General features: G+C 38.9%; 1 protein-coding gene across 2 annotated transcripts in view; it reads left to right on the forward strand.

Moving 5' to 3' along the window:
- The window catches only part of LOC115353038 (prolyl endopeptidase), a 116,813-nt gene that overhangs the window by 81,144 nt on the left and 7,941 nt on the right, over positions 1-27,728 (forward strand). For both annotated transcript variants that reach the window (XM_030041975.2, XM_041118223.1), the window contains exons 11-13: positions 18,355-18,491; positions 24,401-24,495; positions 27,416-27,547. In XM_030041975.2, the coding sequence (XP_029897835.1) occupies positions 18,355-18,491; positions 24,401-24,495; positions 27,416-27,547 (364 nt within the window). The remainder of the gene's footprint in view (positions 1-18,354; positions 18,492-24,400; positions 24,496-27,415; positions 27,548-27,728) is intronic.

Genomic DNA, 27,728 nt, shown 5'->3' on the forward strand with positions numbered 1-27,728 from the left:
CAGTGTTATACAACACATCAAAGCGAAAACCTTAATCCACCTCCCACGGATGATAAGCAGCAGAAGAGGGACTACATACAGCAAGCGAGGTGATACATAACAGAACTTTAAAAACCAGAGCAATAACTCTAACACATAAATCAACATAATGACCAGCGACTATTAGACCAATATAATGAATGCTTATAACAATTTTGTTTTAACGAGCTCTGGTCAGGTTTGTCGTTATCTCAACCCTTCGTGCCCCACGTTGGGCGCCAAAATGGACTGTCGTGGTTTAACCCCAGCCAGCAACTAAGCACCACGCAGCCGCTCACTCACTCCCCCCCCCCACCCAGTGGGATGGGGGAGAAAATCGGGAAAAGAAGCAAATCCACGGGTTGAGATAAGAACAGTTTAATAGAACAGAAAAGAAGAAACGAATAATGATAACACTAATAAAATGACAACAGCAATAATGAAAGGATTGGAATGTACAAATGATGCACAGTCCAATTGCTCACCACCCACCGACCGGCACCCAGCTAGTCCCCGAGCGGCGATTCCCCGCCCCCACTTCCCAGTTCCTATACTGGATGGGACGTCCCATGGTATGGAATACCCTGTTGGCCAGTTTGGGTCAGGTGCCCTGGCTGTGTCCTGTGCCAACTTCTTGTGCCCCTCCAGCTTTCTCGCTGGCTGGGCATGAGAAGCTGAAAAATCCTTGACATTAGTCTAAACACTGCTAGCAGCAACTGAAAACATCGGTGTTATCAACATTCTTCTCATACTGAACTCAAAACATAGCACCGTACCAGCTACTAGGAAGACAGTTAACTCTATTCCAGCTGAAACTAGGACAGTCCTGATCCATGTCCTTAATGAAAGGCAGGTCTCCTGCCAAGGTTCTTCCTTTATTCTCATACACCTGAAGAAATACCTGCTAAGACTAGCAATCTTCCTAGCTTTGTCTGTGTAGCATATATGAAACTTTAATGAGTTGTTCTTTAGCAGTCTTTGAACATAACTGAGTTAAGAAGGTTTGAACTGAAGTGTAAGGTATCACATGTATATGAAACCTGAATTAATGGCAATTGGAAAATGCCACAGTGCCTGTTTTTTGTTCTTTTGGATCCACTTTACAGTGTTTCATAGGTGCTGTGCAGTGCAAGTGTCAAGCAGTGATAAAAGTTTACTACATGAAGTAAATTTATGGTAGAGCAGCTGCTTTGTAGTACCTGTGGTGAAGTTCTTACCCTTTGGTAGCCCAAAGTAAAAACAAATTAGCCAGCTTACCTTGCACTGAAAGGAAAGCTGTTTCCATGTACCTGACATTTACACCAGGGTAAGAGCACGCCTGTAGCTTGTTGGCTCTATGTGACACCCTGCAAGTACATAGTCTAACTTACTGTGCAGTAGCTTGTGCATATGCCCTTTACCTTGAAAGACTCTGTGACCTTCATGAAAAAGTCAGACTGTTTAAAATGCTTGCCACACATCAAAAATTTATCCTGACTACTTTTGTTAAATGATATACTAAGTTGTGTTTGTAACTTTTCCTCTGCCAAATGCTTCTTGAAATTTGTCTTTGCTTTCCTGCACGCTTGTATTCGTCACAATGACGGACTTTTTCAGGAAATAACCTAGGGTGGGTTTTACAGGAGGAAAAAACGTTTCTGCAGAAACTTACAAATGGCACTTGCCATAAGCTGTTTACTGCATAAATAACTCAAGTGCTGCTTTAAATAAAAAGCCCTTATTTTATCTTTACAAAATTGCCAACTAAGTTCTTATACACCTCTCCTTATTAACACCTCACAGTGACAACTTAATCATGGATAAACAGTCTTCTGGCCTGGCTCACAACTCACCTACTTTTAGGCTGATATGCAGGCTTATAAGTGTTGAAATTGCAACAGTAAAAATATTGTTTGGCTCCTTTTGCCATTCTTTTAATACCTTCCAGTACTGTCCTTAAAATAGTCTGAGATGAACCAAAAATAGATGTTGCTATTGACAGATGCACTTTGGATTAGCTCTCGCAGAAGAACGGTGAAATTCATAACAAAACTTAGTTTTACAACTTAGTTTGATTTAAAAGCAGCTGCTGTTTAGATATTGTTGCAGAGATGAAAGGACAAATCTTAAAAAGGATATTTCTTTTCTTGGGGCTGGGACGAATTTCCTCCCCTTTCTTTTGCAGGTATTATTTTCATAGGTGAAATAATTTTCATGAGAAGTTCATTGTTTTATTGTTTGGTCTTTTACCCCCATCTTCAAGCCCTGATTTCAGCCCTGATTTCAAGTTACGAGTCACTGATAGGGAAAATTTGTCTACGGTCGTTCTAATTTCTAGTGGAACTTTACACTGTACAGTTTGGCACAGCAGTTAATCTCTGTTTCAGGAAAATACAGCACTGAGAGAAGATGAGTCAGGCTTGAGGTTGATTGGCAGAGTTGTGGGAGAAACTTGTGCACAGCACCTGCCCACGCTATTCCTGGATCTAGCTGTTGCTGGTGGTGTCATTCCATGAGTGTTAGATTCCCTCATGAAAATAAAAAGTAACAGAGGGCAGCAGAGGAAAGCATTGTCCTGTGAAAGCTGTAGTAAGCTTAACCTGCTTAGCAATGCAAGAGCTGATATTGTCATTGTTTATTCAGTGTAGTTACGGACATGGTCTTAATGTTGTTTCTTTCCCTTATCTACGTATATATGCATAGATCACTGGAGTTTGGAAAGAAATTCAGTGGCTTTGAACCTATCTCTGTTAAGAAAAAGCACTCTCATGCCAGAGAAGGCATGTACTTTTTACATTGGTTCTGAGCAGAGACAAAGAATTTTCTCCTTTTCTTCATGGGAGTAAGTCGTTTTGGCATCATTTTCTTCCCCCTTCTGAGAATCCAGCACAGCCAAAAGGGGATTGATTTTTGAGGAGTTGGACTTTCTTGCTTCTAACAGTATTTGGGGTTTGAATCCTGCCTTGATCTCACGGGATGGGAGGGTAGAATTATACTTGGGGGAAACAAGTTGCTTATTGTTGTTTGTTTCTATTTTATTCCTTTTATTTCCTTGTGGTTCCATATTGCAGTAAGGAAGAAAATGAAGAAATGTTGGGGGGAGGAGGGAACATGAACAAATGCACCAGTTTTAGTGCTTGCTGCAGTGTGGCAGACAACTGCCCTCTTGTAGGGGGAAAATGAGCTTTGAGCTGCTTGCATCAGAGCTCCCAGGAAGACGACTGAAGTCTTCAGCTCTGATCTCTGCCAGTGTTTTGGCAATGGCTGTGGTTTTGGCACCAAGACAACAGTCTCGCTCTGGAGGACATCGACAAAATCACAGTGACAACTGTGGCAGTATTAGCTGTTTGCCTATGTGAATTTAGCATCTTACACCCTTGGCATGTGGTTGTTACAACTTTAATCTGCCATTACCTCTTTGAATTGCAGGTCAGTGAAGAAACATTAACTGAAAATGTGGTCCTCTAGTTCTAAGGCCCTGTATTTCTTGAAAGGCAAGAGGTTGTATATTAAATACATTACATATTTGCAGCCACAGTACACTCCATTTTAAGGGGGGAAATTGTCAGTATGAAGGACTTTATGTCTAGAAAAGTATCAAGTGAAGGATTTTCTGTAATGACCTTACATGCTCTCGAACTTTGAAATCCTTATGCCTGAGCAGAGTAGCAGCAGTTGGCTCTACACCCATTATATTTAAGCAGCCCCATCCAATGCACTTCAGATAATTCACACCAGTAATTCTCACAGACCATGATATTCCTTAAGTGTCTGGAGTAGGAACCAGATCTCTCTATTCCAGTTAAGAGGATGAAGTGATAGGGCTTTGCATTGCTTTCTTCACCAATCCAGTTTAAATCCTGTTTTAAGGCCTAAATGTCTGGGATTTTTTTATCCCCTTCTTACATACCACAGGGGATTGCTGCACAGTTTAGGATGTTGGGAGCTTTTGTTCAGCAGAACAATGGAAATGTGGTTTGGGATGGAGGAGTACAGAACTGCTCTTAGGAAGAATTAGCACAATACCAGACCACACAGTGTGGGGGATAATACTAAAATATGAGTCTCTGTGGTTATTTGGATTGTTATATAGGCTTTGTGATTCACTAGTTCCAACGTTTAATATTAGATTGTTTATTTTTCTGCTAAGCGTGGAGGGAATTGAAGACCTTCTTAAAATGTTTGAGTCTGTAGAAACTTCCTGCTCAAGATGTTATAAAAACATTTAAACATTCATTTGTTTTAAGCCTATGAGAGAAGCGATTGCTTAGTAGTTTAACTAAAACTTATTGTGAAATATTCTTATGCCTTACTCAGTAGAACTTTTGTTTGAACTCGCAGTGGTTTGTTTTCCACTTTTCTAGTGAATGGAGATGTTAGTTGGCATACTTGATCCCAAGTTGCATTCCTTGCTCCATTTCTTACTCAGAATTCCTTAAAACACAAGGTGAAATAACAGAGCTATAACCATTGAACATAGTGTAGAGAATCCCTTTTTACACACAGCAGTTTTAAATGAGCTTAAGCAATTGTAATGGAGCTTAAAGGATTGTTTTACAGTCTCCCATGTCTTAAATGATTGCATTGTTAATGGTGAATAAAAAATAGTTTTGATTTTTACAATAAATGGTGAAATACATTTTGCGATCAGGAAGAAGATTTAAAAAGTCATTCACTCAGACACCTTAAATGAACATGGGTGTTAAAGCCTTCAGGAATCTCAGTAGGTAGATTCTTTGCTGATACAGAGAGATTAAAATGAGAATGTTGTTGTAGTGAAAATGCTTGTTTCTTGTCCTCTTTCTAAACAAATCACTGAAGATTTCTTCCCTTCTCTTTTTTCTTCAGCTTTCATATTTATTTCTGTGATTGATCTCACCTCCAGTAATTAACCATGAACATATTACTGTTTTAATTAACTCCCTTACTTGCAAGATAAGTAAGAATTCTATTTAATGATTCTCAGTGGGAATCTTTTTTCAACTTTTCTTCTCCCTTTTGTATAAGCATATCAGTGTTATTTCTCAAAGGTGGTGAGTATTATTAGCTTCGTTCTACAGGAGCAGAAACACTCAGAATGAAATTTGTTTGTGCTTGCATGTTGATGAGGTGTTGCACTGGGGCTATGTTTTGATGGTTTGCTGTTCTAATGGCAATGGTTTGCTACTCTGCTTTTTGCTGATCCTCAGAGTTGAGTCTTCAGATGTGTTTTGAAAACTTAATCAAGCCAGTTATTAAAGTCTTACACAAGTAGCAGCAGTTCATAGAACTTCAGCATCAACAAAAAGCCCCCACTCTTGATATCTCTAATAGTATTAAGTGCTGACAAAACACTGTCTTTTGGTCGGTGTGGTGTTTGTGTGGCTGTATAGTGTTGATTGATTGAACGGCGAGCTCCTTCAGTGGTGGAGGATCAAACGCACAGGACGCTTCCACAAAAAAACTGCTCCAAAGCTTCTTTGTGGCTGTTTAATTCCTGCTTAGACCAAGCAGTCATAAATGGAAAATTTCAGCACACTAAGGACTGCATGTATAGTCCTCTACTGAAAGAAAGAAGTGGTAGCTACCACTTTTCTTTTCTCTGTCCCTTTTTGAGGCTAAAATGTCAAACTTTGGTGTGCCAGCATTGTTCAGATTGAGAGCGCTCCTCTGCAAGTGTGGGAATTTTTCTATCCATCTGCCCACCCATTACTTTGCCTCATGGAGCCTACCCGGGAGGGTCTTAAATTGTGATGATAATGCTGCATTGAGGATGGATCGCTCTGGGACCACAGTCATTGGTTTTATTCACACAGCTGCCAGCAAAAGATCATCAGATGATTGCAGTTGTCAGTCATCACTGGTGTGGGCCAGCATTTGAGCCATTGATCTAGCAGGGCAACACACTGAATTCCTTTACCAGGCCACCAGATAACCAGACTTTTCTGGTTGTCTTTTTCAGTACTGTGCTAGTAGTGTCGTGTAAGTCTGTTGAATAGTCATTAGGTTTCCAAGGAAGGGGATTTATATTCAGTAAGAGTTATATACGCAGATATATATCTCTCTCTGCCACAGGATGGTTTATAAATTCAAGCAAATTTGCAGAACAATAGTGATTATAGTTGTTTACTTGTCAGCAAAGCCCATACTACTTGAGAATAAAATATTGTGCTCTCTGTTTATAGGTGTTTTACACATCTGTAATATGTATATGGGCAAATTTTAAAAGATTTTCTTCTTGTTTTTAATTTTGACATTTGAATTTTTAATATTTAAATATTTAAACCATTTTCTGAAATTTAACTAATACAAATTCTCAATGCAAGTGGTGAATTTTTTAATGTATCTCTGTTCTAACCAGATGTTCCTGTAGATTTTATTATATATGTAAACCCTCTGGATGGCCTTCACATCTCTCAAACAATCATGGTTTTGTGAAAGGTAAAAGGCAGCAAGAAGCAAGGCACTTGTTCTCTTTCAGAGTTTTGTTTTCTCCGCTTCTGCTTTTGAAGCCTCTCTTCCTGAAACCGTGTAAAATATAGATAAAAACAATCTCAAAAGCTCATCTAATCTATTGCAGTCCAAGAGGCAGGATACTGGCTTTTCCTGCAAGAAGAGAGGAACCAGCTGTTACTGCACAGCGGGTTGCAGCTGTGAACAGAAAAACCTGCAGCAGAGCTGCTGTAATAACCAAGGGGTGGAAGAACTGGGAAAGAGAAGAAACTACAGTGCCTGAATGTGATTGGCAGTGGTGATGACATGGGCATGTTCCCATGTCCCAAAGCTGGCCATTGTGGCTACCAAGGCTAGAACATGCTGATCTGTCCTGGGCTCTGTGGCAGGTTGCTTCTGCCTGTACCATTCCTGACTGGCTTTTGTCTGCCTTGTGCTTAAAAGCCTTCAGTCTCCCTAGGCAATCTGTCCCTGTGTCTCACTGTATTCACTGTTAAAAAGCTTTTGCAGGGAGCAGGGTGTCCGCCACAAGATCTCGCCTAAATTCCCTTGCCACAGTTGAAATGCATTGCTTTGTGTCCCTGACAGACATGGAAGACAGGTAATTCTCTTCTAGTTACAGCAAACTTCTGGATATTTAGAGACTGTCACCATGTGTCCCTGCAATTTTTTCCCCTTTAGACTAAAAATAAACAAAACAAAAACCTGCATTCTGTTCGGTTTTTCTAGTGGATTGTATTTTCTGGGCCTCCTATCGCTCTTCTTTCTCTCCCTGGAATCTCTTTTAGATGTTCAGCATACGGTGTGCCATGGTTTAAACTGAACACAGCACTCTAGCTGAGGCTTTGCAAATATTGTATACAGCAGGAAGGGTTACTTCATATGTCTTGCAGGTGAGACTTTGGCTTATATGTCCCAGTATAGGGTTTGCCTTTTCCCTAACAATTCACTGTTTGTTTAAGTTCAGTTTGGCATGTACTATAACTCCGAGATGCTTTTCTGAATTATTTCTTAGTTAGTTGTTCCCTATCCTGTATGTGATTGCACCTGTCAGAGTATAGTATGTTGCATTTCTGGCTTTATTGGATTGCATTTTACTTTTCCAGGTAGTTTTGCCTTCTGCTTGTTACTCTTTCCAAAAAGCACTCCCTTGTCCCCCCTTTTCTGCAGCATCTCAGTGTTTCCTGTTAGCAATTAAGCTTCCCTGCAGCTCCAAATACCATTTAAATAGTTTACAGTGGATGCATCTCTCATTCTGAATGGTGTCCCTGTAGGCTACCAGGGAACTGGGGTGTTTTCAGAATAGAAACAGCTCTGACAGAGCTGGGAGGTTTGTGTTTCAGAGCTGCAGGCCTCCAAGCACACACAAGTTGGTAACTAGTTTATGCAGTCATTTAGTAGGTTTGGCATGTAACTGATACAAAGAGGTTTAAGGTAGTAGAGCAGCCTGCAGAGAACAAAATAGAAGGTTGTTGCTCCTTTATTTACTTGCGTTATCGCAGCACTTCGGAGTCTTAGTCATGGACCACAGTCACCAGTGTGCTGGATAGCATAGAAATGCAGGCCATCGCAGGGCCCTTACCAACCACAGCTTGAAAACAGGACAGAGAAATAAATTGGGTTTGGAAGATTAATAATAACTATGCATTAACTACATACAGGAGACGAAAACAAAATAAAATTGATAATACTTGAAACTAATGAAAAATGTACATAAACTTCTGAGATCGATAGATATATCTATCTCACTGCAGCCCAATAAAATTATACTTGCTGTCTTCACCCAGGGCCGGAACTGCTTGGTGGGTTAGGATCTTGTTGTTGTTGTTAATTAACATTCATCAGCCTGGTGAAAAACAGATTAATAGAGTTGAGAGTAGAAAACAGCGTTTTCAAATGTTAGTGAGATCTTACATAGACTTGATTCAGACTTAGTGTAACTAAGTTGTTCATAACCCAGGAGCCTCTGCAGAGTAAATGAGGCTATATGGCCGCTCCTTGGAGCAGACTCTGCCATTTAAAGGGAAAAAGGGAAGCAAATGATAGCATATGTTGTAAACTAAAGCTACAACTCTTGCTTTCACTGTGAAAATGATTACCTTAGAAAAGGATGCATGTTAACCAAGACGATCATACAGTAGTTATGAGAAGGTCAGTTTGTACTGAGAAAATTGTTTTTACTAAATAGAAATGAGGAGGTTTTGGAGAACCTCTCTTATCAGTGTTCTGTGGTACAATCACACCTCCTAATAATATGTTGGTGTTGCGGGACGCTTTCAATGGCATAGTCTCCACTTATACCAAACAGAAAAAAAATTGTACTAATAACAGGTAAGGCAGAGCTAAAAAGGCTTCTTAGCCAATAGCTTTTTATCTAGACAGATTTGGTGGGTTGTTTTTTCTTAAATTGTCATTCACTGGTGAAGATGGAGGACAAACTAAACACAAAGTGCGTCAATAAGTATGCAGAGATGCAGTTGTGAACTTGTGTAAGTGGAACACATGTGAGTGGGATCGTTCAGGAGATTACTTTCTTGTCAGCCCTCAGTATAAGATCAGAAATAGTAAAAATTTTAAAATTACAAAATCTTGGGGCATTCTGAAACAATGGTTTTTTCCAAGGAAAAGGAAGGAAGATAGCAGTTCACTTTCTACCCAGAAAGAGTTCAGTCACTAATTATGTGAGGTTTTTTCTGTGGGCTTTTGTCTGTTTATGATCCAGTACAAATTCATCAGTGCATGATTTTATTAAGGGTAATCTAGTTTGCATCTTCATTTAGCAGATGATTTGATTTTATCAACACTGCCCAGAGGTACTGATAGAATATCATCTTTCCTTAGATTAATTATTTCTGCTCTGTCCTTGAGACATCTCCCAGGAAACTTATGGGACAAGGGAAGCCTCTTAGAAATACCATTATTATTCATAGTAACTAGTTTTTCAACTGTGTAGATGAATGATATAAAGAAACAGATGATTTCCTTAGTTCTGGCTTGCTATTCTCACAGACAGGGAAAAATTGATAGATAAATTATCTCTGACAGCTCCCTGAACTGCTTGCTTTTCAGCCAATTTGTCAATTATTTCTGAAAGTAATAGTGCACAGTGATCACTGCTAACAGCTAAAAATAGAGAAAATGCAGAAAAGCTTTAAAGCATAATGGTAGAATGCCTAAAATCAGGGAATCTTTTACCAGTGGGAACATCCCTGACTTTTTCCTTCTACTTACTAGTGGTTTTTGAACTGTTAGCACTCACTGAAGTTGACTTGACATCATTATACATTTGATGTGCTGATCTATTAGTAGTTGAATTCCTTATGGCTGATACAAGTTTGTTGAATTTTGCTGTCTTGATCACATTTTGCCCAAGAAAGAAGACTGCTGCAAGCTGTCCGTAGACTTATGGCTTTAAAAAACAAAGGCATTCCTCTTCTGTTGTTCATTTTTCTCCTCCTTGTTCCAACAGCATTACAGGCATGCATCAGCACACTTCTTGGTGTTCCTGTTATGAAGTACCTTAAAGTCTTGGTTATGACGTCTGTCTGGAAATCACACTGTAAAGTGAAATTTTTGCTGGGTTGCTTTATACCAGTTTTGGTTTAATTTTTTCCCTAAGTATTGTTACAACAGTGTCATGAAAACTCATTCTCATAATACTCTTCTATGTCTTGCTACTCGCTGGGTGATTTTTCTTCATTGTACAATGAGTACTGCAAATCTGAAAACAATAGATGACCCTGAAGTACTGTCTCCACAGCAAGGAGGTGGTCACCAAGACACAATTGTTGAAATCAATAGCATCTGGTTCTTAGAATTATTTTCTTCTGAGCTAGCACCCCAAATATTTTCTAGGACCTTAGTTTATCCTTGACTATTCTCAAGGTATTTTTTAGTTTCTCTTCTGCTGCCGTTTCCTTTTTTTAATCATGTAGGGGCACAATGTGTTACTTTGAATCCAAGCTTAAATCTCAGAAATTAAATTATTTGTAGCTATAATTTGAGTGAGAAAGCACACATGGAAAAGCTTCACAATACTTTTAAGTGACCTGTTTATTCCAGTAAGTTCTTCAGAATAAATATTCACAGCATAAGTGATCTGGGACTGATTTTGAAACATGCATTGTCCAGTATAGATGATCTCTTGTTTCCTTTCAAACCAGAAAATAGTAATGAAGAGTATCAGCTGTTTTTTCAATATTGTACTAGGCACATGCAGAATTTTTGTAGGTGTTTAGTGATATATAGCGCCTCTGGTTTTGGGTAGCCAACTTGACACCTATAAACATGGTATGATTCTCCAAGGAAGAGAGAGCAGACCGCTCTGAAATTGTCCAGCTATTGAAAGTCATAAAGCAAGCTGCTTGGCAGTGTAAATGGAATATGTGGGTGGTCTTCAGTCTTTGACACAAGCTGGGCACTTGACATCACCAGTGTCGAGACTGAATTTGTTCTGTGCAAGAATTTTTGGATACAGGTTTACAGGTGAGATTTGAGCATCCTGAACCGTGTACATGCCCCTGTATTGGGGAGAAAAACCAACAGTGGTTGGTCATCTTTTTGAAGCTCGTAAAAGCTCAACAACAGGGCTGTGTTGAGATAACCAAGCAAGTTTTGAGCAAGATGGAGTCAGAAACAGAAAAGCTGAATTAGCCAGTTACTGAGTGATTATATCTCCTTCTCAGCATGTTGAATTAGATGTGTGCACCTACCACAGTATAAAACCTTAAAGAAGAATAGTTATTGTGGTGTAGCTTGCATAAAGTAAGTTCTCCCGCTTGCTTACCCCATGGTAAGTTACCTCTGTGTTTTTATTCTTAGAGTGTTTCTCGTTACAATTTGAACTGATTTTCAGCATGGTAGAGATGAGTAGTATTTACTTTCTAATGCCTACACACTATTACAGTGAGTTGTCTCCTGTCAGAGCAGTTTTTTCAATGAAGTAAAGCTTGATTTAATGAAACAAATTGCAGTAGCCAGCAGACGTTACTTATGTTTTTATTTTTAACGGTGTGCTACTTTCATTGAGACAGCCCTTTGCTTATCTCATGCTATACTACTTCATAGTAAATACATTTCTTGAATGCATAAGCACAGAGGTAATTCAAGGAAGAGACTGTAACTTACAAAGGCCCCTGGGACATCTTTCTGTTTAACATGACTGCAATGTATATTTAACTCAAAAGGTAAATGTTATCTATCTGATATCTGTCTGTCTCTACACTGTACACTAAGTTTTCTTTAAGGCAAATTAATGAAAGAAAAGGAATAACCCTAAGTGGCAGATGCTAATTATTCTGCTGCAGGAAGTTCTGCAAGTGGCAGAGGATAAACATTTAGAGAAGAGGCAAGAAGTCTTCCAGGTTGCAGAAGTGGAGTAGAGGGGATGTCTCATTGGATCCCATTTACCGCTAAGGCTTTATGTAAAGGGAATGCTGCCTTTTAACTAATCTAGAACAGTGCGATTTAAAAGCAATTTCTGCCATCCTGGTCTTGCAGGTTTTCTGAACTTTCAGCTGTATTTTTCTCTTGCCTTCCCCTCCTTCCTCCCACCACCCTGTGAGATACCTCCCTGTAGTCATTTGCAGCTAGGCAGCTGAACTTAGTAAGGAGGAATTTCTTCTAAAAGATCATCTCCTGGCACTTTGCCTCTGTCAGCATGAGACTGCTTTTTGGCCCGGTGGGTGGGTGGTGAAACAATTTCTTCTGAGAGGTTTCTTGATTATTTTCATAGTGCTTTTGCAAATGTCTGTAGTGGGTGTTCTTCTTTCTGAGTTTTACCTGCATGAATTTTTACTGTACCGAGTTACTTTGGCCCCTGTCCAGTTCTGTATTAAGCAAGCTTTGCAACCCACATAGAATTTCTTTGAAGCTAATTTAAGAGGCTTAAAGAAGATTGATGAGGATTCCCCTCTGAAGAAAGGAAACCTCGGATCCTGTGGATTTGCTGTGTAGTGGTAATAGTTCTCTATTACCTCTCCTGGTTCATCCTGTATATAGGAATACAAAAACTGGTGGTTAGTAAGCTGCTCTTACAGGTGGCCATTGGCTGGCTGCCAGAGCTGCCCATGGGGCCACTGGTGGTCTTATACTTGGGTCCATGCCACTGCTGCAATAAATAAGGTGTTTTGCTTGTGATGTGCTATATAGTCTTTAGCCCCAGACTAGTATCAGGTTTTTTGTAAGGTCAGAGGCAATGAGGGATTGAAAGGGCTTTGGGGAGGTGGTGTGGAAGGCAGCGCGTGATTCCGTTTGAATCAATGAGATTTCTGCCCTGGCATCTCAAGGAGACGATTTCTCCCTGGCTGCCACTGCTGAGGTGTTCAGACTTGCTGGTGTGTAGGCAGGGTCTTTGTGACTTGCTTCCTGAAGCACTGAGTAGCAGCTATTTGGACTTGTCAGTGGGAAGTGTTGCTATGTAGCATTGTTTGGCCTCAGGTGCCATTACCTCTGTACCTAAATACAGGTCTGAACACCCTGATGCCACCGTCTGTGTAGGAAAACTTTCTCCAGGGACTACTCCCTTAAGTTTACTCTTCCCATCATCTTTCAAAGATAGTCGTGTGGGATTTTTCAAATGGTGAGCCTTTAACAAAGTGTTTGTGATGTTTGGGAAAACGTGTGCGACGGTGCGTAATCTACTACGAATTCTCTATGCTTTTCTACCCCAAATGTTGGTTTAAGTGTGATGAGAAATCTTCATCTCACACTTAATGAAGGAAATACTTCATGTGAAACTGGATGCTTGAAACACAGTTCCAGGAAATAAAAACTGAAGCAGTCGTTGCCTTTGATCGGCTGCTCAACACAGCCATGCCTGCTTCACTCGTGCCTGTGGGTGCTGGGGCTGAACGGGGCGTTGTGCTTCTCTAGCACTGCCTGTAACTTTGTGGTGGACCCTAGTGGAATCACAGCAGCCGTGTGCGAGGGCAGCCGCTCTCCTCTAGAGGTAGAAAACAATTGCTAAATTTCACAAGACCACTACGTCCTGTATTTGTTTCAAATGAAAAGGAATTATCTCAATAAAACTATATAGAAGACATTGGAACAAAACTTGTTTTAAATGCATTGTCCGTGTTATTAAACCTAAATTATTGAACATGCATTTTTAATAAGAAGTATTCCAGTGTGATTTATATGCCTTTTTAGTTGCTCTTTGTAAAATTCTTTGGCATTTCGCACAATGGATGTCAATCTAATGACAAGTGAAACTCTTACCTGGCTTTGATCAAGCACACAAAGGCATGGAAAGAATTGATATCTCTGGTATGTAGTACCTAATCTTGAAAGAGAGGTTGAGAGAGACAGTTTTAGAATCACTGCTGGCTTTCTAAGAATAATTAGCCTGCTGTGACTTAGGGGGTGTTTTCAAGTCCCAGAAGTCAACATTTCTTTTCGTATGTAAAATTCATGTATTATCTGCAGGAAATAATTCTTTCTGAAAAGCCAAACTAATCACTTTTTAATTGGATTTTAATTGTCTTTGCCATTAATGAGCGAGTCAGAAAAATTATAAAAGGTTACTAGACATTCAAATATTGTTCACAGCTTAAAAATATATGCATTAGACCTGTTTGGATAAAATTATTTTTTATTTGTGTTTTACAGCAGTATTTAAAACCCTGTGTTGAATCTTACCTTTATAAGGTTAATTTTAAATCTGTACAAGTTTGGGGTTGATTTTTGCTTAGAAGGATTTTTGATTTTGTAAAAGGAAGATGATCTCAGGTGTACATGCAGTTTTTCCCAGAACAATTGTAATTACCTAGATCTTTTACTCTCTGTATTACATAAACAGAGAAAACATTTCTGAAATGGAGAAAAAGTGAAACTGAATACTCACAAATTGCTGAATTTTCTGATTTTTAAAAATGGAAGTTTCTATTCAATTTCAGTAGCTTTAAGTATTTTTAATTATGTGGCACAATGTGAGTATTCAGGCAGATTAGTTTTATTTCTTTTTTTGTTGTGATGATTGTATCACTTCCTTTAATATTCAAAGATATGATTTCATTTTACTTACAAGGGAAGCGTGTAGTGGATGATTGCCAAAATTATTTTTATTTCCGTGTGTAAATCTTAATGTCTGGCTATATTATCTCCATAGAAAAATGAAAGAAAAACTTTGTCTTCAACATTTCTCTTTCAAATCCTCTTATCTTTTCAAAAGCTAAAATACTTAGTTTTGCCTCCTGGTGACTTGAGATGGAGAGGATGCTTCTTGTCACTGCAGAGGCAGAAGTGGATAAACTTTCTGAATTTAGGTCTGTGTCTACAGTGCTGGCTGATGGTTCCCCTCTTCCCTAAGTGAAGATTCACCTAACATAAATACTGCACATTTAAAGCAAATAATAATTAGGAGGACAAAGACCTCCCCAGGAATGAATGTACAGAACTTTTTTATCCTACTTAATTACTAAGTAAATTTACAAATCCTATCACACAGCCATTAACTGTATTTACTTGTAAAACTTGCTCTGTAAACTGTCTTGGAAGTAAACTTCAGTTGTCTTTTTTAGGTGAAGATGGAATGTAAATTGCTTTCAAATGCTAAGTTTAAAAAAAACAAACCGAAAACCACAAAACATCACTCTCTAAATATATATGTATGCACTAAAGCAGAATGACTAAGATTGTTGTTTGTGTAGCTTATATAGCTTAATCTTCATGTAGTTTATAGTAATTGTGCAAACAGTGTTGCTTTCTCCTTGGGTCATAATAATAAGAATAGGGGCTATAAATTTATGGCTCAGGTTCAGGCATCTGAATTGAAAGTGATTCTTTCTGGCACTGAGACCCCTTTGCCGTGTGACAGATAGGGACATTAGTGTGAGACGAAGTGAGCTACAACTATTTCAGCGCTGCTATACTGCTCCAGTGGTATGCTCCTAGAATAGAACGGAGGGTCGCATGCAGCAGGAGTGCCCTGTCATGCAACAGCATTGCTGTTGCATTCCTAGAGGCTGAAAATATTTATTTTTAGCATGTCCCTCCCTGAATGGTGAGTTTCAGTATTCATAATAATATGTCTGAAGCATTGTTCTCCATCCTTTTCCCTCCAAAATCCTTTTGCTAATTTGTCCTCTTCTTATATGTGCTAATGGCTGTAGTGACATGAGTCTTTATTTGAAAATATATGAGCAATGAGTAATGTAATGCGACCAGTACAAGAGGATCACTCCTATCTGTGATAAAGCAGAAAACGGTAGTACCCTTTTATGAGCATTTACTGCTGTAAAAGCTGACAGCTTCTAAAATTAGGCATGAAATACCATCTTGGGAAATTCTTCTTTTTAGGGCTTGCCCTTTCCAGTTTACCTTAATCTTTGAGATAGAAGCGTGTCCCTTTATTGGTTACATGAATAAACCATTGGACTTGCTTCAGAGATAACACCTAATTTAAAGGTGAGATTGAATCAGTTGTTGAAAATAGTCTATTTGGAGAAGCTTAAATAGCTTCACATATCTCGGTGTTTCACTGAATTGATTTCCAGCCTGCTCCCATTTGTTCATCTTGGAGGGAGAGGTAATCATTATTTTAGCAAAGATAGGAGTGAAAACTCTTAAATTGCAAATGTCACCTTGACATGCATATTTTTTTTCCGTTGAGTTCTCATTTAATGATATGTTACTTAATCTTAACTGATGATGATAAAAGCCCTATTGAAGTCAGGTTTTGGAGAGTTGTTTTAAAAAAAATAAAAAGCCCCTTGTTCAGAAAGAAGCGGTAAGATTAGTGGCATCCTTTCATCATCAGGAAAGGACTGGCCAACAGCAGTATGTTGCTGGAAACGTAGGAGGGCCAGGTGCTCACTTCACGTGGATTGCCAGCAACAACTGGAGTTGATGGGTGGCATTTTAGAGAGGAGTCTCTCTAGAACTCCTCATCACCAGCCTTAGCAGTTCTCCTGCCCATCAGATATTTTATTTGTTTATAGTATTCGGCTAAATACTTAAAATGAAAATCCTTTGTATTCTACTGCAGTGAGTTCTGATGAGTGCTTTTCAGTAAAGATATAGTTATGGCAGTAGTTGGAAACAGTGATTTCCTCTGTGTAAAAAAGCCTTTAGGCTTTTGTTCTGAATGTTTCCATCTGCTGGGAACTGTGAAATACTGAATTTTATCTGGAATACGTCTACAGGTTTTGGTGAAGCCTTCAGAGGTAGATGTGGTTTCATTTGAAATGTCTTACATTTCCTTAGCAATGACTAAACTAAAATGAAATGTGATTATTTTGTTTTCAACATGCCATGTGTATTTACATGTTTCACATTACAGGCAATGCTCAGAATAAATGTGTTGCACAGGTTCATATTACTGTTGAGGTTCATGTGTTATAAAAATAGATTCTGTTGATCGTGTGCTTTATAAAGTGTGGTAGGTCTACTTCCTTCAAAAGCACAGAGGTTGTAAACATGCAACAAATTATAAGAATGTCATTCTTCATTTACTACTTCTTTGTTCTAATTAGTCTAGAAGCTGCAAATAATGATGCTAAAACCAAAGCAATGAAAAGTAGTCAACCAGAACTTTGACAAGCAGCAAACTGCATTCATACCCATGTGTTTTGCTTGACTGGCAAAATAAGACACGCCGGATACTAAGTTAGAGCATGCAGGCAGATACATGCACCAAAACAAGATATGGGAACTGTGTTAAGCAATTGCAGTCTATGTTTGTGTACATGGAATTTAGCTTTGAAGTTCACACAGGCTGTGGCAGTAATAGAAAGACATATGAAAGCATGTGCTGTGTGGATACTTGGTGTTTTGGGAGCTGATTTCGTGAAAGCCAGCAGGTAGTTCAGTCGTCTTGCTGGGTGGGTTTGGGGGTTCTGCAGCATTAGGGCTCCTGGTTCTAGCTGCTAGGTAATGCCTGAAAATGCGCCGAGTGCTGCTAAAGTTTCTGTCATGGCTTATGTTACCCCCCTGATGAGGTGAAGGGGTTGTTGAGACAGCCTGGAAAGACTGGCCAATGCTTAGTCCACTTTTGCTGCATACAAACTTGCTTTGGTGAATTCATGCTGCATGTACAAGTGTGGAGTGGTTAGCTTTTTGCTGTTTTCACAAGGCTTAGTAAGAAACAGTGTCTTCAGCGATTCAAAGTTTACTCTTTTGACTCCAATGCCGTGCGTGGAGTGACTCCATTGAGAAATGTTGTTAATGCCAATGTATTAATACTAAAACCAAAATACTGTGACTTACAGTATCTTTGGTTGTCTGGTTGTGATTAAATTTATGTTTTTACAACCAAAGACTGCTGCATCAACTGATATAAAGGAATTCTCTGTGATTTCGCGGTACAAGACCAGATCTTCAGAGAGTTTTACATATTTAGTTGTTAGCAACGTAGCTCTCTGTTATTCGAAACAATGTCATGTTTAGTGGGGTCTCGCTAAGTCACCACTCTACCATGAGTTTGTTTCTCCTCTGTCCACTGTTCTTTAGTGTCTGAAATTTTGAATTTTTTTAAAAGGAAAGATTTCTAGAAATTATAATTTTAGATTGGAAATGTGGTTTTAGTTCTGTTCATTCTCCTTGCCAGCTCAGTCTTTGCTGCTTTCATATATGATGGACTGTGCAGTTCTTGTGTTTTTACAATGCCAGTCTTCCCTTGCAGAGAATTGTATTGGTTTTGTAGCATTTTCTTAAACCCCGTTTTATGTAGAATTGATGGATAAGATATGTAAAAATGGTACTGTCGTGCCCTTTGTATTGTCTCATTTTGACACATTTTCCAGAGCTAGTAAGCAACCAAGTGGGTGATGGTCGTTACTGAACCTGACCTGGGCAATTGGTGCAGATTGCTCAGAAAGTTTTACCCATTGGACACCATGGAAGTGATCGCCTCAGATTCTTGTTAACGGCAGTTGTGGAGAGTTACGACAACAGCAGCATTTCAGATTTCTTTTTCTCTTGTCTTAGGTTTTCTACCCTAGCAAAGATGGTACTAAGATCCCAATGTTTATTATTCACAAGAAAGGAATTAAGTTGGATGGTTCTCATCCTGCGTTTTTGTATGGATATGGAGGCTTCAACATATCAATTACACCAAGCTACAGGTAAGCAGGGTAATTTATACCTTCTTCTGAAGTATCTGGTATTAAGAATTGTCACAGACTGAGGGCAGGGTGGACTATGGATCTGACAGAGTAATACATTTCAGATCTCTGAGAAGCAAGATGGGGCCCATAAGGACTGCACATCAGTGTCCAGGCATGATTTGTGTGCTTTGTTAGTTCTGAGTTCAAGGGGTTTGCCCAGGGTCACAGAAGAAATCTATGTCAGAGCAGAGAAGGGCTGTGCTCTTCTGAGGTTTACAGCAGGCACCCTGCCCTTTGGATTACACCTGAACCTCTTCCTGGTCTGTCACTGAGCTCAAGAGAAAAGCATATGGACATATATTAAGCAAGCATTTGAGCCCTTTGCTGAACTGACAACATAGGAAATTTTCTTTTTTCCATGTTGAACAATTACCTATGTCAAAATATTATAGAAAATCAAATATCTGTTTAAATGAATGTAAATAATTAAAATTTGGCTGTATTTCCATATTATACTTTTGAGGAGTTTCCATCAGAAGCAAAATTCTACTGTGTTCCCATAAGATGAGGAAAGACAAAAGATGATTCTGTCCTGAGATGCACAGGATATGGCCTCTGCATATGCAAAGCAATGCATTGTAAACCAAAAATGCTGTGTGCAAAACAGGATTTGTAGCCCTCAAAAGCCATAAGCTTTATTGAATAGGTGATCTCCTTAAAGAAAAGGCTTATTTCTTCATCAAGGGAATTTGAATAGACTCACCAAGAGGCAGTGATTTTCTGTAATACATAAGAAATGCTCCTAAGCAAGGCAGGGGAAAACAGAAATGCAGAGGACTGAATGGAGAGCAGTTTTTCAGATGGTAGAAGAGCAGCTCACCAATACAAAAATAATCTATTATGAAACCATCCTATTAAGTTTGGGTGCTACCAGTCTTGCTTTAGAGTCAGCACATTTCAAGAAATCCTTTGTAGTGCTTGCTTCTCCAGGCCACTGTGATTGTATTTCCAGATAGCATTTACAGTTTCTCATCCTTTCGAGCAAATACCTTGTATAACAATGGACCTCCCATCTTTGTGTTCTATGATTATTTGAAAGCTTTTTATCTGCCTTGTAAAGTTACATTTTTAATTTCCTGTGGTTTTTGAGACATACAATTACATAACCAGAATAGTTTTTAAATTCCTTTTTAGATTAGACTCAAGCACTGATTTATTACAGTTTATTGTAGATGCTGAAAACTGTGATAAAACTTATCATGTTTTCTTTTTTAAAGTAAATATTACATATCTATTGATTTAAGATAAGATTTAATGTACTGCAGAGCTAGCATGAGCTGGCTGTTGGCAAAAGGAGAAGGTATCTCACAGTGCCACCTTCCACCTCCCATCCATTGGCCCTCGTGCTTGCTAGAAGCTTTGCTAAGCTGATTACCGTGCAAGAATGGCAGAAAAACTATCCCAACAAAACGGAGTGGGTGGTTTTCTGCCATTTTGGCAAGTTAAAAATTGACTCTTATAGGAGTCCAGCAAACAGCAGCGAGAGGGTGCAGCTGGCAGTCAGAAGAGAGGAAGATAGGAGGTGAGAGCAGTGACATGTCTTCTGAACCCTATGAAACCTTTATTATACAGTTCATAAAATAAGAATATGAATTTGTAACAGTTCCTTAAAAGTAAATGCACAGAGAACTATCAGTCACCTCCAGATCAAAATACATCATCCCACTGACAACGTCAATAAAACACAATTGGCCACACCTCTCTCCTCATTCTCTCCCTGTAATATCAACATATCCCTTCTCAGCCTTTCTCTTTCTTAAAAAAAAAAAATAAGAAAAGCCAAAACCTTCAAATGCATCTTTATGTTTAATAACCTTAGAATTGAGTACTTGGTGAGGAAGTGTGTTCCAGGAGCAGGCAGGCAAGATCAGGGAAGGAAATTGTAATAGAGGATTTATGTCAGAAAGGCAGGATACCCAGTTCCCTCTTTACCTGGCAGATCTGAGTTAATGTTTGATTATATCCCCGTTACTATATACTGCAATATTCCACAAGGAGTTCCCAGGTCCAAGTGCTGTTCCAGCTGCAGCCCAACACCACAATTCGGTCTTTTTTTTTTCTTGTAGATGCATGAGTGCTAGAAAGCAGCCACAGGACGGTCAGGGCTGAGGCTTGCCACATTGTTCACCTGATCCTGAGCCGAGACATAGCTATGGAAATGCAACCGAGTAGTAGCCTGCTTACTTTTAAAACAAACAGGTTCCTGGATAAATATTCCTGATTTTTTCTTTGAACTTAAGGCTTTTAGAACTTTTCACAAAGCACTCCTTCTTCTCTTTTCCAGTGGTTCATGTCTGTCCTGTATTTCTTCAAGCCAGTACAATGTTTTCTCACTGGTATTTTGCAACCATTAATGTGAACCAGCTCTCTGGCTTCGGGAGCTTATTTCTGCTTAATTCACAAACCGATGTTGCTTTTCGTATTTTCTTCAACACAAAAAATGAAAATAAAATCTTTTTCACTGAAAGCAGTAGAAACAAACCAACAGGTTAGAGGATCCAGAAATAACTATGAGAATGATAGGTCAAAGTCATTAAGTCAGTTACAGTAGTGGTTTATTTTTGAATACAAGCATGCATCTTTTATATGCTCCTCTGGACTGAAGAGCTGCATTTGGTAGCATTTCGAGTATGGTGCCTGCTAGAGCACTGTCATTAATTATACAGCCTGCATAGCGAGTGCAAGCGAAAGCTGATGGAACCGACACCAGTGGCTTGGCAGAGCTGCTGGGGAAATGCCATCACAAACCCACCTCTAATGCCTCAGATTCGGCTAATTACCCTGCAGGAACCAGCGTGTTTCCCTTCACTGTTCTGTATGTGCCTGTGTGGGTACAGGAGAAACAATTTCTAATGCATCCTGGAATACAGCTGATTGTGAACCAGACTGTGAAATTGCATTTCACTGGTACAGGGCCAGCTTGTACCAAGACTTTAAGCAAAGAGGTGGTGCAGGGAGAGACTAAGCCCAGAGAAAGGTCAGGCAACACAGCAACCTGGGGTGCAGAGTGCAAGATTACTCTTTTCAGTTACGTTTTTACCACTCCCTCCTGCTCCACAAAAGCCAAGAAAGCAGCCAAGTCCAGTGACTGAAGTTTTTTTCCCTGTCACCAGTGCACTAGCCTGCATTTCCCTGTCAGCTGTAATACCTGACAGCAGATCAGTAATTCTGGGAAAGCATTCTTGCTCCTTGAATCACAGCTCCTCACATTGTTCTATACTGTAAAAAACAATACCTGTTTTCTTATTTTTGTCTTGCTCCTTAAGAGAGAGAGGTCTGGAAGGAGTTCTCCAGGGAATGAACTATCTTCCGGTCCCTCCACTGGCTCCTTTCTGACCTTGTTGCCCTTTCCTTTACTCTTTTTCTTTAGCCTGCTCCCAGGAGAGAAGGAAAAACAAGGGTAATGAGCAAAAGGCTAGCAAGACTGTTGGGAAGAGCAGGGAGCCAGACTTTCCTCTGCAGAACGAGACATTTTGTAGGCATCCAGGGCAACTGGCCAGTTTGCTGTGACTCAGACACCAAGATGACTTGAAATCAAATGTGGAAGCAAGAACCCACCTGGAAGAACACAGGAGTCAGTAGCAGGGTTGTGTATGAAACTTAAATCTTGTGCTGTCTGATCACTTGGAATTTTCACTTTTTAAAAAAGTTAATGGGTCCTGATTATATACTTATAAAACCTGGTTCCCTGAACTTAAAAGTCACTTTGAAAAAGCTTGTTACAAGCTCTAGGCACATCTACCTCAAAGTATTGGTCAAGTTAGGGTTCTGACTCACTTTACTACTGACCATACCGGACTGGGTGTTAATTAATAGTCATTGGTAGTGACATTACTAGATGTATATGCTGGGATATATGGGGTAATGTTTTCTGAAGTGCCTAAATCCCAGTAGTATTGCTGAGAGTGAGTGCAGATACACTAAACCTTACTTATAATTTGGCCAGTACAATGATTGTTACCAAACTCTGGACTTTATCCCATTGAGGTTCTATGTGAAAGAAAAATTGTTTGCTTGTGGAAATGTGGACTAGCTTCCTATAATGAGAGTACTGCATATCCTATGAGATCCTAAGTCACTTAGACCCCTCCAAAAATTATCATCAAGGTACCATCTCTGTTAGAGGAGTCCACAGACAACATAGGATGCACTCAATACTTTGTTTTTGTGTCGTTCACATATTCTTTGCTGGTTAAATATGCTGATCCTTCAAATGGGCATAGTTTCTTTCAGCAGATGGAAGACGGTGGACTTTGTTCTGGAATTTTTTATTTTTTAAATATTCTCAGGCAATATATTTGGGTAGCAAGCTCTTACCTTACCTGCAATTCCTCTACTTGCTACGTTTGATCAAGTAAGTTTGGACTAAAAATTTTCTATTGATTTTGTTTGCAACCGAGACAGGGAAAAGAAGTGCAGAATGTTCTGGGAGGTTTTGTGGTTCTAACATACCAAAAACTAAGCAGCCACAATCTCATGAGGCAACCTACTGTCAGGCTACTCCACGTTAGCTGTGTAGCAACCTGTCGAAATTAGGCATCCTGGATTTTGACAGAATAATGCTCTCTGACCTTTGCACAGTGTGCTTATAGAATATCAATCTTGCATCTGATCAGCATGTCACAGCAATCTAAGGAAAATACAATTCACAGTGAGGGACTTCAGAATTGATTTTACAGAAGCAGAGATAATTCATGCCTCCTGAGCCATCTGATGTCTGGAGATAACCAGGCTAGGTGGAAAGTTTTTCCTTTGATGGATTATGAAAATACAGAAATCTCTTATCAGTTATCCTTCTGCTTTTCTTTTTGTTTCCGTAATCCTTAGTATATATTCTCAGGAACAAGTGCCAGTACATAGATAATTGCTTTGGGAGGTACATAAAATTTACCTGTTTTCATACTACATCCACATGAGACACACTGTAGGACTACCGTCTTTCAAGGCATTTCTGATAAGCAGTAGAGGGACTTAAAGGTAAAAAGGCCCAATCCTTGCTCTTGTGGTTGAATAGGATTCATTTCTGCAGGCAGTGGTTTCTTACATGAGCAAAGATTCTAAGTAAATAAGAAATTTCAACCTGCTAGAGGAAAAAAAAGACTTGTTGGGATTAAATTTTAATATTTTACTTGTCTCCTTGGCATATGTGTGGTTTGCCATCTGCAGCTTCTGCTATGTTAAGCTACTGCCTCAACATATCAGAGATCTATTTCTCTTCTTAATTGTTAAATATAATTTAAATTACTTCAGTCCCTTTTAAAAAGATAGCAATAGCTTTGATACTTTTGCAATTTGCCATTTAAAAAAATTTATGCTACATTTAGCATTTTAGTCCAGAGAAAAGTCCATTAAGCAGAAGTTGAAAATACCTGCTCAAAACCAAAGATCAAGTACTGATCTTAAGTCTTACTTTGCTTTCTTCATTTGGGCTAAGCCTTCCTTTCCTTTGAAAAAGTGGAGGACCCATGGTAGAGGACCAGTTCAGAAAGCTATGGGGGTTCAGTGGTACTGCATAGCTCTAGTCCCCATGCTGAAGGTTTTGAAGATAATAAAAATAATGGTGATGTGTCCTGGGGGGGTCTTCTGTTAGGCAGAACCACTGGCCACTCTCCTCTGAAGTGCAGAACGAAAGGAGGAAGAATGAACCAGCACTGGTTCCTTCCTCTTCTGAGGCTGCAGAGGGTTTCTTTTCCATGGATAACCATTGAAAAAAGCCTGGCTACTTAGGTTTGCCATCAAGGGGGACTTCATTCACAATTTCGTCGTTGATTTTGGGAGAGATATTTCCCTCAAAGTATTTTTGTAAAAGTGGTAGGGATATAAAAATTGGAAATTAAAAATATTCCTCTATCTGTTTGCTTTTTCAGTGTGTCAAGACTTATTTTTGTGCAACACCTAGGGGGTGTTCTAGCAGTGGCGAACATCAGGGGCGGTGGTGAATATGGAGAGACGTGGCATAAAGGTAAATCAGTCCAAGTAGAGGAACAAAACTGCAGGCTTAATAAAAATTACAACATTTTTCTCTTCACTCCCTCTTCCATACTCACATCTCCTTTTGCCTTTTGCTTATTCTGTAGAAAAGTAAATTTTTTCCTTACTCATACGTTAGAGCTGTACGTTGTCTAGTGTTATCTGATGGCTTTTGTTAGATTGTTTTAATTTTTGCAACTTCCTTAAAAATAGCTTTGTACAAACACAATATTTTCCAAGAAAATGACTGCATTTCTTTTAAGCAAGATCAAGTTCCCTAGACTTCAGGACTTGAAAATGCAGCTGTTGATCTTGAACTGATTTTCAAAAAAATGTCTGTCTATATTGCAGGAGAGCTGGCTTGCTTTCACGTACCTCTTTCATTATTTGCAGGTGCACATGACCCCACAACTCTAGATCCCCAAGACAACAGCACTGACTATTTAGATTCTACTGGTATCACACAAAAAAAACCCCAAACCATTCGCAGAACCTTACAGAAGGTGTGAACTTTTGAATTCAGAATTTAAGTCTTCTAGATTGTTTTTGCACAATTAATGAATAGACCCTTCTTTACATTTCATGAATGTGATTGAAGTTCATATGAAAACAATCAGCTCCAGAAGTGCAGTGATGTGTCTTCCCCTCCACATTCTCTTAGGGGGTCCTACTTCTTGGAGGCAGGCATTTGACCTTTTGGGTTTTTTTAAGCTGACTTTTATGCTGCAGGGAAACCAAATCACTCGCTACAAAACCCTGTCAATCTCTTTTCCCCTTTTCTTACTATGTATTTCTCTCCACATTTTTCCCATCCAATCCTCATCTTAATCCTTTGATTGTCCAGTTACCTTATTGTTGACAATTTTCTGCATCCATTCACCAGAGGAAAAAGCTGGAAAAAGTCCTACTCATCTCTGTAACTTACCCATCATTATTTAATGGTGACGCCTTATTCATATCCCAAGAATCTGGTGGATGAGTTGCTGGAGATGATGTGAGCAAGGCAAATGCATCAAAACAGTGGTGTTTATGATGCAGCAATTTGCCATGGGAGTAATCCATAATAACTTTTTATCAAACAAAACGGTATTCCCAGATCATTACATCTTGATTTTACTATTTCATCTGCGGTAACTTTTTGTCTGGGTCATTTCCTCACAATTGAGTTAAATATGTAATAGTTTCATAAATAGAAGCGATATATGCTTGCGGATACAGGATATTATTGCTAAAGATGAAGTATCCTTCATTAATTTTAATTTGTCAATTGGTTTGTAATAAGTTTTAATAAAATTTATCTTAATATGGTAATGCTTCTTTGGTCCACCTATTTCCTGCTTAATTTTTACCCAGGTCTTTTATTGCAGATGCATAATAAGATATGTATCTGTTCTTTGTTAATTCCAGAAGCAATTACAGAAGTCTGTTTACTTAGGTTTGATTGTATAGATAAGATTCTGACCTTACACCAGACCAGAGCCTTGAGCAAAGAGCAAGATTTATTTCTCCTTTATTGCCACACGTTTGAAGACTTTTTTGTTGTCCCAGTATCTCTCTTCAATTGTCTTGTTAATGTGAGAATGATGTGTATTTGTTAAAAAATAAAAAATTTTAAAAGGTACTGGTCCCAGTTCTACAAGATCTGTGTGGCTAAATGTCAGAGTTATCTTACCAAACTTTTGCAACATAGAAATGAAGCATTCAGTGTAAACTGGATGGACAATGGAGATAGAGACACCCCTCCAGGTTATAGCTCCTCTCAACTTATTTTAGGGTAGAATTAATTGTCCTGGAGGTTCCTGGACCATAGTGGGAAGCTTAGGCAATTAGCTTAAAATAAACATCCAGCTTTTAAACAAAGTCAAAGGAACTGGAGTTCCACTTCTGCATCCACTGAGCTCCTCTTACCTGGCTGGATCACAGCCTTTGCTACATGAATATGAGAATTTTCTTCCTAGTTCCCATTTCTTACTAGCATTTAATTGCCTGAGAAAGAACATACCAGGTCTTAAGGTAGAATAACCTTCAAGGAGAAGCCAGTTTTAGTCTCTTGCCAAACAAGCATTTAAAGCAGGAAGATTATGAGATTTGGTCAACTGTGAGTTCTCTAGGCTGATATTCTTCTGCTCAAATAGTTGAAAGATTGTAGGGCAAAACCATCCTTTTATCTTCCTTATCCTTCCTTTTTATCCCTGCAAAATTTTTTGTTTTGAGAACTGGAAGTCTTACCAATGATGGCATCTGGACCTATATCTTCAGTCATGATTTATTCCTCATACATCTGACCATATTTGGAATTTTGTTCAACAGGATGGCAGCATCTTAAGCATTTCCATATTGATAGTTAATTAATAAAATTTCAAACCAAGATGCAACCCTGAAGTCCCTTTTTGACTGTAGGTATATGTCATCTGATTTGAAAACAACTAATAGAAAAAAATTACCAGCCACATATTCTAAGTCCAGGAAATTAGAAGTGCTTATTTTATATAGCTTGTTTTGTAAGCTGAAGCTTTATTGCCTTAAGAAACTGTCACTGAGTTTAATGCTGTTAAAGTCCCATTAGATCTAACCTCAAGTGGATTGTACGTGGTCATTTTATATATATTTTGCAATGCAAAGCTTTTAGCTTTAATTTTACTGGTTAGGAACATTACCTGGCACTCACTCTACAGTATAGGTATGTATTATTCAGAGTTTCTGAAAGCATTAGAATTATCGACAGAACCATCTTATACCCTCTCTGTGTTGAAAGAATCTTTCATTTTTGCTGTCTTTCTGAGCTGCATCAATTATTAAAATGTTCATGAAACTGGAATTGTTCCCAGGTATTTTTGCACACATGTTTTTCTGAAGAGATGGTATCAAATGGATTTTATGGCATCAACTGATTTGTTTTATTTGTGTGCTAGGTGGTATCTTGGCCAACAAACAAAATTGCTTTGATGACTTTCAGTGTGCTGCCAAATACCTCATCAAGGAAGGCTACACATCTCCAAAGAAGTTGACTATTAATGGAGGCTCAAATGGGGGCCTCTTAGTTGGTAAGAACTGCTCATATTATCTCCTGGGTTTGGTGCTGGGTTTATCAAAGTAACCAAACAAAAATTTATGAGATCCTTTTTTTCAGAAGTTGCCAGAATGTCAATGCATTATTATATACCAGTTGTTAAATATATACAATTGTTCTTCATTTGCTATTTGCATAGGACATTGGGATTCTGC

The sequence above is a fragment of the Aquila chrysaetos genome, chromosome 2 (genome assembly GCF_900496995.4).
Source record: "Aquila chrysaetos chrysaetos chromosome 2, bAquChr1.4, whole genome shotgun sequence".
Lineage (NCBI taxonomy): Eukaryota > Metazoa > Chordata > Aves > Accipitriformes > Accipitridae > Aquila > Aquila chrysaetos.